The 12,844-nt window shown below is 39.7% G+C and overlaps 1 protein-coding gene across 1 annotated transcript in view; it reads left to right on the forward strand.

Moving 5' to 3' along the window:
- The window catches only part of LOC126354667 (THO complex subunit 1), a 100,862-nt gene that overhangs the window by 19,831 nt on the left and 68,187 nt on the right, over window positions 1-12,844 (forward strand). The window contains exon 7 of the mRNA XM_050004455.1: window positions 7,238-7,500. Within this exon, the coding sequence (XP_049860412.1) occupies window positions 7,238-7,500 (263 nt within the window). The remainder of the gene's footprint in view (window positions 1-7,237; window positions 7,501-12,844) is intronic.

Below are 12,844 nucleotides of genomic sequence, written 5' to 3' on the forward strand. Positions count from 1 at the left end.
CCTTGCCCAAGGCATCTGAGCTCCTCCCCACCAAAAAATGGCGTAGATAGTTTAATAGTAACACCTTTAACATAAAACTTTTATGATGTCCTTGACAGTAAATTTCAATATAGTTCCCACGTCTTAAATACAAGGAGTATCTCATCCACATAGTTTATGAGTTCTCTTAACAAATCTTTACCTAGCACAGCGTCTAGGGTTCTTATAAATACTGATACTGAGATATTCAGTCCAAATGGTAATACTTTAAATTGGCATGAATTACCTTTGTACAGAAATGCTGCTTTTTTTTTTGTTTTGTTTTAAATTCTTGTCCAATTGACCTGTCAGTAACCAGCATTATGACCCATCAAACTGAAATATCTGGCTTGTTCGAATTTTGTCAAAATTTCATCTGTACTGATCACTCTATCAATTTCAGTTTCTATATGTTTGAATGAGTATCAGACGTACTCCCCCTGTGGTTTTATCCATGGCCAATAATGGTTTGTTACATACAATTGAGCAGTGTTCTATCATTCCTCCATGGTATTTGATTTCTTCTTGTACTGCTGGGCATAACTTTAAAAATGGAAAATCCAGGATGGAATGTAACAGTACCAGAGAAGGAAAGTTGCTACTCACCATATAGTGGAGATGCTGCGTTGTGATAGGCACTACAAAAAGATTCACACAGTTATGGCTTTCAGCCATTAAGACCTTTGTCAGCAGTAGACACACATACACACATGCACACATGCAAACACAACTTGCACACACGTCTGCAGTCTCAGAGAACTGATTCCACACTGCGAGCAGCAGCACCAGTGCATGATGGGCCTGGTGACTGGGTGGGGGTAAGGAGGAGGTAAGGAGGAGGCTGGGGTGGGGAGGAAGAGGGGTAATATGGTGGGAGGGGTGGACAGTTAAGTGTTGCAGTTTAGATGGAGGACAGGAGGGAGGAGGAGGTAAGTAGCAGAAAGGAGATGAATAAAAAGAAATTAAAAGACTGGGTGTGGTGGTGAAATGATGGCTGTGTGGTGCTGGAATGGGAACAGGGAGGGGGCCAGATGGGTGAGGACAGTGACTAACGAAGGTTGAGGCCAGGAGGGTTACGGGAACCTAGGATGTATTGCAGGTAAAGTTCCCACCTGCGCAGTTCAGATAAGCTGGTGTTGGTGGGAAGGCTCCATATGGCACAGGATGTGAAGCTGTCATTGAGATGAGGGATATCATGTTTGGCAGTGTGTTCAGCAACAAGGTGTTCCATTTGCTTTTTGGCCACAGTTTGTCGTTGGATATTCATGCAGACAGACAGCTTGTTGGTTGTCATGCCTACATAGAATGCAACACAGTGGTTGCAGCTTACCTTGTAAATCACATGACTGGTTTCACAGCTAGCCCTGCCTTTGATGGGATAGGTGATGTTAGTGACTGGATGGGAGTAGTTGGTGGTAGGAGGATGTATGGGACGGGTCTTTCATCTAGGTCTATTATAGAGGTATGAGCCATGAGGTAAGAGATTGGGAGCAGGGGTTGTGTAAGGATGGACGAGTATATTGTGAAGGTTCGGTGGATGGCGGAATACCATGGTAGGAGGGGTGAGAAGGATAGTGGGCAGGACATTTCTCATTTCAGGGCACGACGAAAGGTAATCGAAACCTTGGCGGAGATTGTAACTCAGTTGCTCCAGTTTCAGATCGTACTGAGTTAGGAGGGAAATGGTACTCTGTGGCCGGACTGTGGTGGAAAACTGGAAAGATAAGGCACGGGAGATTTGTTTTTGTACAAGGATGGGAGGATAATTACAGTCAGCGAAGGCTTCAGTGAGACCCTTGGTGTATTTTGAGAGGGACTGCTCGTCACTGCAGGATGTGACGACCATGGGTGGCTATGCTGTATGGAAGGGACTTCTTGGTATGGAATGGGTGGCAGCTTTCAAAGTGGAGGTATTGTTGGTGGTTAGTAGGTTTGATATGGACGGAGGTACTGATGTAGCCATCTCTGAGGTGGAGGTCAACATCTAAGTAGGTGGCTTGTTGGGTTGAGTAGGACCAGGTAAAACAAGTGGGGGAGAAGTTGTTGAGACCTTCTCTCCTTCTCCCAGTCCATACAGTGGAAACACTTTTTCGCCACCAACCCGACCAATCAGACTCAACCAAAGACCAATATTGAACCTTGCCTAACTCAATTCAATCCTTTATCCAACCGTGATCCACCCCCACTACCTCCAAACCACCCCCTGTTAGCTTTCCAGAATTTCTTAACACACAGTCCGGCCACAGTGGACCATACCCCTCCTAACTCAGTACCATATGGAACTGGGGCAATTGAGTTACATTCTCCGCCAGGGTTTCGATTACCTTTCGTCGTGCCCTGAAATGAGAAATGTCCTGCCCACTATCCTTCCCATCCCCGCTACCATAGTATTCTGCCGTCCACCGAACCTATACAATATACTCATACATCCTTACACAACCCCTGCTCCCAATCCCTTACCTCATGGTTCATACCCCTGTAATAGACCTAGATGCAAGACCTGTCCCATATGTCCTCCTACCACCACCTACTCCAGTCCAGTCATTAACATCACCTATCCCATCATAGGCAGAGCTACCAGTGAAACCAGTCATGTGATTTACAAGCTAAGCTGCAACCACTGTGTTGCATTCTATGTAGGCATGACAACCAGCAAGCTGTCTGTCTGCATGAATGTCCACCGACAAACTGTGGCCAAAAAAGCAAATGGACCACCCTGTTGCTGAACACGCTGCCAAACATGATATCCCTCATCTCAATGTCAGCTTCACATCCTGTGCCATATGGAGCCTTCCCACCAACATCAGCTTATCTGAATTGCGCAGGTGGGAACTTTACCTGCAATACATCCTAGGTTCCCGTAACCCTCCTGGCCTCAACCTTCGTTAGTCACTGTCCTCACCCATCTGGCCCCCTCCCTGTTCCCATTTCAGCACCACACAGCCGTCATTTCACCGCCACACCCAGCCTTTTAATTTCTTTTTATTCCTCTCCTTTCTGCTTCTTACCCCCTCCTCCCCTCTATCTAAACTGCAACACTTAACTGTCCATCACGCCCACCATATTACCCCTCTTCCTCCCCACCCCAGCCTCCTCCTTATCCCCACCCAGTCACCAGTCCCATCATGCACTGGTGCTGCTGCTAGCAGTGTGGTTTCAGTTCTCTGAGACTGCAGACGTGTGTGCAACTTGTGTTTGCGTGTGTGTGTGCGCAAGTGTGTATGTGTGTCTACTGCTGACAAAGGCCTTAATGGCTGAAAGCTATAATTGTGTGAATCTTTTTGTTGTGTATATCGCGACTCAGCATCTCCGCTACATGTTGAGTAGCAACTGTCCTTCTCACTATATGGTGAGTAGCAACTGTCCTTCTCTGGTATTGTAATGTACTTTAGTAATAATTTGTACAAATGATTTTTATGTGAATTGCTCAATAATTCAGACTCATAAGCTTCATCTTTAATTTATTGTTGTAGTTCACCTTGTGTTCCAATTGTACTCTCTAAGTTTATAACAATACTAGTTGCTATTAAGCGGATATTATCTCCCTCTGTAATTCTGCTAGTGTTTCCTTTAAATGGTATTACATATACTTTGTTTCTACAATTACTTGTTAAAAGTTGTGCAGAAAAATCAAAGATTACTGTGTATGTCATCAGCCAATCTACCCCAATAGCAATTGCAGATTCACAATAGTTACTTCTACAGAGGTCTACATAAGCACAAAACTATTCAGTGTTATTGGTAACTGTACTTATTCTCTAATGTATCTAGCTTTAACTCTTGTAATGCCTACTACATATACACCAGTTGCAGGATGTGTTGTACAAACTTATTTTTTGCCTTAAATATCAAATAATGGTTCCGATATAATGGAAATCATAGCCCTTTCTCTCTTGTCCTTATTATTAACCCTTTAACTGCTTTGGACGTGTTAATGCATGCGCCTTTGTACCTGTCCCTGTGTGCTCTGAACGTGTTTACGTGCGCCACCAGTACTTCTACATGGTACTCTGAGCGTGTCTACACTTCTTTTGAAATTTTTGGTTAAACATACTATTTTCATGACCCATATCTTCATGATTTGGACTATTCTTTTCATTGTTCATGGTATCTGGGTTTGTGACAGATGATAACAACTCATTCATAGTAGCCCAATCCCGGTACAAAATTCCTTTATGTACATAATGGGGTAGCTGCCTCACTAATACTTTAGCTAAATGAACTTCGTCCAGTGGGTTGTCTAAATATTTAGAGTAAACTAAACGCCATACAATATACTTTTTAAAACTCCCGCAAGAACTATTGTAGTTCTTTGGATTGAATAATTCTAAATTTAATTTGTCTTGTATCGTTTGTGACCAGTATTTACATCTAAATTTCTCTTGTAAACTCTTCCATGAAGTAAAGTCTTCTGTGTGTGCATTCCCCCACTCAACAACATCCCCTACTTGATAACTTAATGGAAAATCTATTTTCCAAGAATTGGCCCATTTTTGAGGTGAAGATCTCAAAAAACTCATAATAAGTATTTTGGGTGTACGTCTCCTTCAGGTTTAAACTTTGGGAAAGGCTAGTAAGGGTCCATGCTACTGCCTAATTGTAGCTCTTCTAATAAAGTATTTGTATCTAAAGATATCCCTCTGCACTGGCTTTCTGTGATTTGTTGTCTTATTTTAGCTAACTCATTCCAAAACCTTTTAAATTCTATTTAAAGTTCGTGTAATCTCTTGAAATTTTTTATTTGCTATGGCTTGTACTTTTTCTTCCAAACTCATAAAGATATCAAGTGAAGAAATGGAATATCTGTTCTCGCATCTTTGTTCTAAAAGTTCAGTATGGTTTTGCGCATCTGAAATCTGATCATTTACAAGTTTACACTCCTTTACTGCAAATTATCACAAACCACCTACATCAATATGAATTTCTCTAATATGTTCTTGAATTTTGTTAGGGCACTGTTGAAGCATTTCATTATGAATTTCATTTTTAACAACATTTAATTTATGATCTAGTGTATTTGCTAAATGCTTCTCCAAATGCTCAAGTTTCTCATCAAAATGAGCAAATCTGTCATAATTGCTGTAAAGTTATCTCCTCCTTGGATGACTATATTTTCCCAGCAGTGCTCACCACTTATTAACTACTCTTCAGTCATGAACATATTTTCTCGGACGTACATATTTAAGGACATGATACCTCTCATTCAAGGAATGGAATGTATCACTATACCCATCTACTTCATTTTTAATTATTTTCACCAAACCTTTAAACTTCCTAATAAAATTAGTTCTCACTGAAAGCATCACAAAAATTTGCTAAGAGTGGTTGTGTCACAGCTATTTGTTGGGACCAATAGTAATATTATACTTGATTCTATAATATAGGATCCTTTGTTTGATTATCATACTACTACACCACCTGAGTGACTCTGCCTCTTATTAAAGGTTCATCCAGATTGAAGATTGATGTAAAATAAATTGTTAACAGTGCTTATTATGTTATACTATCTAACTTGTTCCAAACCCACGAGAACCATCTCGGTTTTGGGTCCATAGAACGAAAACTGAATCTGATCTAATCTTTTACAATAGCTCCATTCTGAATTAATTGTAATTTGTATTAATTGTATTTCCATGCAAAACTTTTTCAGTTTCCAGTGCTCTTGTGCATTCATAAACAAACTAGCAAACCTGTCAATGCTTTGCCATGGCTAAATATGTATAGCAATTGAATATACATCCTAATCTCCTTTTCCCCCTTCTCTCTCCCCATCCCCTTCCCCTTTCTTTGTCTATCTCCTCATCCTCCTCCTCCTCCTCCTGCTGCTGCAGCTGTTGCTGCTCCCTGTCTGTCTATCTCCTCCTATCCCCTATCTGTCTCCACCTCTTCCCCTATCTGTCCATCTTCTCCTTTACCTTCTCTTTTTCCATCCCCTCTTCCCACCTCTCCCTGACTTTTACCCTTGTTTATTGTTGTTGCCAAGAAACACTTAATTGGGAACTGAAATCACTTAAAACGTGTAGACAAATGGACTGGTATAATTGGCATAGGGGGATGAGAGATCTTTTCTGCAGCTTGAGCTGTGAGGACAGTTGATTCAATAATAGTATTTTGTGTACTTTTAATCTACAAATGGGTAGGATTATAAAGCTTTTGACAATTTAGATTCAGTAGTAGTACTCTTAATCATAAACCAATAAACTGTAAATGCAACTTTCCTGTTTTCTATTAAAACCAACTGTAAGGGAAAGAAAAACAGCACATCAATGTGTACACAATTTTTGTTTAAGATTATTATATAAGGAGAAAGGATATGTATGAGAGAAACAATTTGTGTAATAATTTAAATGTCCTCCTATCATAGTTAAAACTGACTAAAAGAAAGAAAACAAAACCACACGTTTTCACAGCACAGCAGTTTCTTTCTCGCAGTTGCATCTAACAAGAAACCAGTACATTGCTGTTTAAAACAATATATAGTGTATGTCTGCCTGAACATTAGAGTATTATATAAAAGTTTGAAGTTGCTCACGAACATTTTGAAGTTTTTGGCAACAACTTTTCCCTATTAATTAAATACATATTTACCAAACAATGGAAAATCCAGGATGAAATATTGACGATATTATGAAAAGCATAGTTGCTACTCACCAAATAGTGGAGATGCTGAGTCACAGATAGGGACAACAAAAAGACTGTCAAACAAAGAGAGAGAGAGAGAGAGAGAGAGTAAAATATATCTTTACATGTTATGTATATTAAAAAGTACCTAGTCTGTGTCTGTCCAATTTTTTATTAGTGTATCATGTAAAAATTTAAAGTAAATCAGTGAAGAACCTTTCAAGATTTTTGCTAATAATGAAAAAAAACCTGATGTTACTGCTATCCAATCGCCTATCACAAGTAATGTAAAGGAAGAGGTTTAACACCAAAATATTAGAATTAATCTATATCAGTTTTAACTAGGAGAAGCTAAGAACTTATCAGCACCCCCTGTAGATTAACTTGATGCAAATCGGTAAAGGTGTGTGTGTGTGTGTGACTTATTTGATAATTATTAAAGTAGAAAGGAAGGGAGAATTTATGACGTTTCAAGAAAACAAAAAGCAAGTAGTAGTAAATTCTCTTGTGTACTTGGTTGTTATTGTTATAGAATGTGCCTACAATAATTTCAGTGGGCATTATATAAATAGTAATTACTATTTTGTTTTGTTGACAGCATGCCACAAATGTTCTGTTGGCATTTAGCAGTTTCAAACTAGATGACAACCAGGGGAAGAAGAACAGACGCAGCTATCAAGCAGTACCTGCAGCATTGGGAGCAGATATAAATTCTGACAAGACACCAAATTATTTTGCCAAATTTCTTACCAATCAGAAATTGCTTGAATTGCAGCTAAGTGATTCAAACTTTCGCCGTTATGTCCTTGTGCAATTTCTTATTGTCTTTCAGTACCTGGAATCACCAGTTAAATTTAAATCGTAAGTTATTATCATTGTTTTTACATCTAGAAATGATTTAGAATATGGGTTGAATTTCATAGCTGTACTGATATTGTGCTGAAAACTGCGCAAATGGAAATTCACTTATTTCAGTTAATGTTTGTATTCTGTCGTACATAAATTTTTCATCGTTACCCATGAAATGCAAATGTTACCAATGATTGACTGGTAACAGTTCATTGAATCTGTAATTCCTTAGTTTGATGGACATGAATTGTCGTAGGTTAGAGTATTCAGAACATTTTCATCAAAGCCCAATTATCTTTTTGAACTTGGTGGTTTACTTACATTAACTTGACTCTGTTCCAAAGCACAAACTAGTTTAATGTAATGCTTTTTGTGAGGTAATTTCCCTTGTGCGTAGCTAGATGTTGTAAGCTGACAATGCTGACTTTGCTCCTGCGTTAAATTTAGAAAGAAAAATGTGTTGTCAGTTTATTTTTTCCCTTCTTTATTTTCCATCTTCCATAACTCAAGGAAAGTAAAAGGCTTTTTACAAGTACAGCAGGCTGCGTAAATTTAGATGACAGGTCATTAAATTTTTTCTACTAATTCATTGTGTTCTGAAAGACTGAAAAATGATGCTGATGTACTTTTACCATGACTGGTTCCTCAAGCTATAGAGAGAACACTCCCCTCCCCCTCCCTCCCTCCCTCCCTCCTCCACACATATGGGGTGGGGGTGTATATGGATAGAGGGGGAGTGAGGCAAGAAGAGGGGTTGGGGATGGGTAGCTAGTGGTTCGGTATATGGACTAGGCATGTGGTGCATGTTTGTAGGGGCTGGTGGGGAGTGGTACTCATTGTAGGTGACTTGGATATGTGAACTGGGAGGGAGCAATGGGACAGAGGACGGGGAAACTATTGGCTGGAGGGTATGGGGGCTTTGGGTTATGAGAGACTGAAGCGACGACAATTATGGGAGCGAAGGCTGTGTTGGAAGGGCCACTCCCATCTATGCAGCTCAGAGAAACAGGTAGTGGAGGGTAGGGTTCAGATGGCCCAGGGTGTGAAGCAGCCATTGAAGTAGAGCATGTAGTGCTCAGCTGCATGTTGTGCCACCAGTTGATCTACTTTTTTCTTCCCCTCAGTTTGACCGTGGCGTTCTTGCAGAACCAACTGTGAAAGCAGCCATGTCATATACCACCTCTGTTGTAATCACAGGACAACTTTTTATGTCAGTATGACAACCAATCAGCTGTCCACCAGCTCTGTTAACAGAGCTCCATGCATATAGAATAGTTTCATAGAAATGAGTGTGGCTTAAAGATTTTTTCAACTAATGGAGCCCAGTGTGTAGTGCAGGATGGTAAGTGTTCCATCAGAGAGGAGGATTTCGTCAGGAGAGCTCCAGGGTAGTACAATAGAATCATTCTTATTCTCTGTGTACTTAACTGTCTGATAGATAGGGTGAGCAGCAGTTTGCACTTGTTTGATGATGTCGGTGTAGTGTATGGAAAAGTGTCATTTTTGGGTGACTGTAGGAGATTACAAGATGATGTGGATAGAATCGTATGGATAGAGCACGTAAGATTGTTGTAGGGAAGGCAGATGGTTGACTTCAGTTTATCTCTTTATCTCTGCGTAACTACCAAGATTTCATACATCTGAACCTGCTGCTTGTATTCAAGCCTTGATCTCCCTCTACTGTTTTTATCCACTCCACATATCTTTCCATTATCAAACTGACAATTTCTTGATGCCTCAGGGTGTGTTCTATAAACTAATCATTTATCTTAGTCAAGTTCTGCCATAAATTTCTTTTTCCCCAAATCAGTTCAGTACCTCCTCACTTGTTATTCAATCGGTTCATCTAACCTTCAGCATTATTCTGTAGCACATTTCAAAAGCTTCTATTCTCTTCTTGCATGAACTGATTATTACTCACATTTCACATACATAGAGTCAGTTCCACAAGAAAGTGTACACTCTTTTCTGTGTGAAATAAAAGGCACTGATATAACTATATGTTTACATGAACATACATATTATTACTAATTGCACAACTACTTAATAGTTAATCCAATTGCCGTCATTATTGACTATAGCCTGGCACCTTTTTGGCATGCTTTTCATGAGATTTTCTGTGCATTCTCTTGGTAACGATCCCTGTATTGTCCTGATCTGATATGAAAGCTGCTTTAAAGTATACATATTGGCTTTCCTTTAAGCTTCATTTTAATACACAACCAAACATTTTTGATCGTATTTGCATCCAGAGACATTGCAGGTGAATACGTCATGGACACCCCATTGTTTTGTTTGCACACTGTACAGAAAAGGGCTGTGATGTTTCAGATCATTATCCTCTTGAAGTATCCAGTTTGCACTTCATTTGAACCAAATAGCTTTTTAACGGGCTTCAGAAGGCATTTTTGATAAGTATATAAATATAAATAAGTGATGCTTCAAATATTTTGCACTCATTTTAAACTGCAACTGGCAAAACAAAACATTCAACTCTCACACTGTTTCCGAGATTTTCGCTCTGCAGTGGAGTGTGCACTGATATGAATCTTCCTGACAGATTAAAACTGTGTGCCAGACCGAGACTCGAACTTGGGACCTTTGCCTTTTGCGGGCAAGTGCTCTACCAACTGAGCTACCCAAGCACGACTCACGACCCATCCTCACAGCTTCAATTCTGCCAGTACCTCGTCTCCTACCTTCCAAACTTCACAGAAGCTCTTCTGCGAAAGATTACAGATTCGAGACCACTACCAGAGATGTTGCTTCGGATGTTACATTTAAAATTATGGCATACACTTTCATGCTGAACCAATTGTACAAGGGTACTCTCCAGAAAATATCTTAAGAAAGGAATTCCTAACACTTCAGTTGATATTAAATGTGGACAGATATCTCTTGTTCAGAAATTCTTTTCTTTTTGTTGTCAGTCTTTTCTGCACTGGTTATCATTAGTCATTTTGCTGCCCACATAGCAAGAATCATCTGCTACTTGTATTGTCCCATTTCCTAATCTAATTTTCTCAGCATCGGCTGATACAATTCAAATATATTTCGTTACTCTCATTTTACTTTTATTGATATTCATCTTACAATTTCTTTTCAAGTCATTATCCATTCAATTCAACTGTTCTTCCGAGTTCTTGGCCATCTCCAACAGAGTTACATTGTTATCAGCAAACCTTGAAAACTGTATCTCTTTTTTGTTAGCTTTAATACCCTTTCCAAACATCTCCTTGGTTTTCTCCACAGCTTGCTTAGTGAACAGATTGAATAACATCGGTGATAGGCTACAACCTTATATCTCCCCCTCCTCGACTGTGACTTCCTCCTCATGTCCTTCAACTCTTACAATTGTAATATGGTTTTTCTACAAGTTCTACAGCATTTTGCTCCTTGTATTTTATTCCTGATACCTTCAGAATTACAAAGTGAGTATTACAGTCTACATTTTCAAATGCTTTTTTTTCAAATCTACAAAGTTGTAAACGTGGGTTTGCTGTTCTTTAGTTGATTGTCGAAGATAAGATGTAGGAGTTGTATTGCCTCGTGTGTTCCTTCATTTCTGTGGAATACAAATGGGTCTCCCCAGAGGTTGGCTTCTATCAATTTTTCCATTCTTCTGCAAATATTTCGTGTCAACATTTTGCAAACATGGCTTATTAAGCTGATGGTTCTGTAGTATTCACATCTGTTAGCACCTGCATTTCATGGAATTGGAATTATTACATTCTTTCTGAAGTCTGTTGGTATATTTCTTGTCTCGTATTCACTGAGATGACGAAAGTCATGTGATAGTGATATGCACGTATACAGATGGCATTAGTGTTGAGCACACAAGGTATAAAAAGGCAGTTCATTTGTACTTGGGTGATTCATGTGAATAGGTTTCTGACATGATTGTGGCCACGCAACAGGAACTAACAGACTTGGAACGCAGAATGGTAGTTAGAGCCAGACACATGGTATCCGGCAATCCACAGTGTCAAGAGTGTGCTGGCAATACCAAATTTCAGGCAATACCTCTCACCACAGACAGAGCATTTGCATAGAGTTGTCACTGTTAATACACAAGCAGCACTGTGTAAAATAACCACAGAGATTTATGTGGGATAAATATATCTGTTAGAACAGTGTGGTGAAATTTGATGTTTAATGGGCTATGGCAGCAGACGAACAACGTGTGCCTTTGGTCACAGCATGACATTGCCAGCAATGCCCCTCCTGGGCTCATTACAATATCAGTTGCTCCCTAGATGACTGGAAAACTGTGGCCTGGTCAGATGAGTCCTAATTTCAGTTGGTAAGAGCTGATGATAAACCTTGTGTGTGATGCAGACCCCATGAAGCCATGGATCCAGGTGGTCAACAAGGTACTGCACAAGCTGGTGGTGGCCCCATAATAGTGTAGGCTGTGTTTACATGGAATTAAGTGGGTTCTTTGATTCAACTGTGCCAGTCATTGATTGGAAATGATTATGACTATTTGCAGCAAGTGAACTTCATGTTCTCAAAAGTAGTTGAATTTTTATGGATAACAATGTGTCATGTCACTAGGCTACAACTGTTCCCAGTTGGTTTCAAGAACATTCTGATTTGGCCATCTAGATAGCCCTAAATGAATCCCATCGTACATTAATGGGACATAATCGAAAGGTCAGTTTGTGCACAAAATCCTGCACCAGCAACACTTTCGCAGATATGGACGGCTGTAGAGGCAGCATGGCTCAATATTTCTGCAAGGGACCTCCAACAACTTGTTGAGTCTATGCCATTTGACTTGCTGCACTATGCTGCGCAAAGGGAGGACCAACATGATATTAGGACGCATCATATTCCACATCTCATCTTCACCTACTTACTTGTCTCTTTCTATAAAAATCCTTCCACCCCCACCCCAGTTTTGTTTTCCTTTCAGATGCCCTTTATATAACCCTTCCACCTTTCAGCTTTTCTTTCTTTTGCGTAGTACGGGCTTGCTCTCAATATTCATTATGCTCAAAGCTGCTTCTCTTTTCTCCAAAGGTGTCTTTAACTTTCCTGCAGACAGTAACTTTCTTTCCCCTAGTTGTACATGTCTTTACAGCCTTGCATTTGTCATCTAGCCATTCTCACTTAGCCATTTTGCCCTATCAATCAATCTCATTTTTTACACATCTGTATTCTCCTTTGATTGCATCATTTGTTTAATTTTTATATTGCTTCCTTTCATCACTCAAATTCACTATTTTGTGTGTTATCCAGGGATTAATACAAAGCCTTGTCTTGTAGATCATCTGCTTTCTGCCTTCCTTGTTTAATCTTTCAAATCTACCCATTCATCTTCTGTTGTATTTCATTACCATTGTTTCAGTCC

The sequence above is a fragment of the Schistocerca gregaria genome, chromosome 3 (assembly GCF_023897955.1).
Source record: "Schistocerca gregaria isolate iqSchGreg1 chromosome 3, iqSchGreg1.2, whole genome shotgun sequence".
Taxonomy (NCBI): domain Eukaryota; kingdom Metazoa; phylum Arthropoda; class Insecta; order Orthoptera; family Acrididae; genus Schistocerca; species Schistocerca gregaria.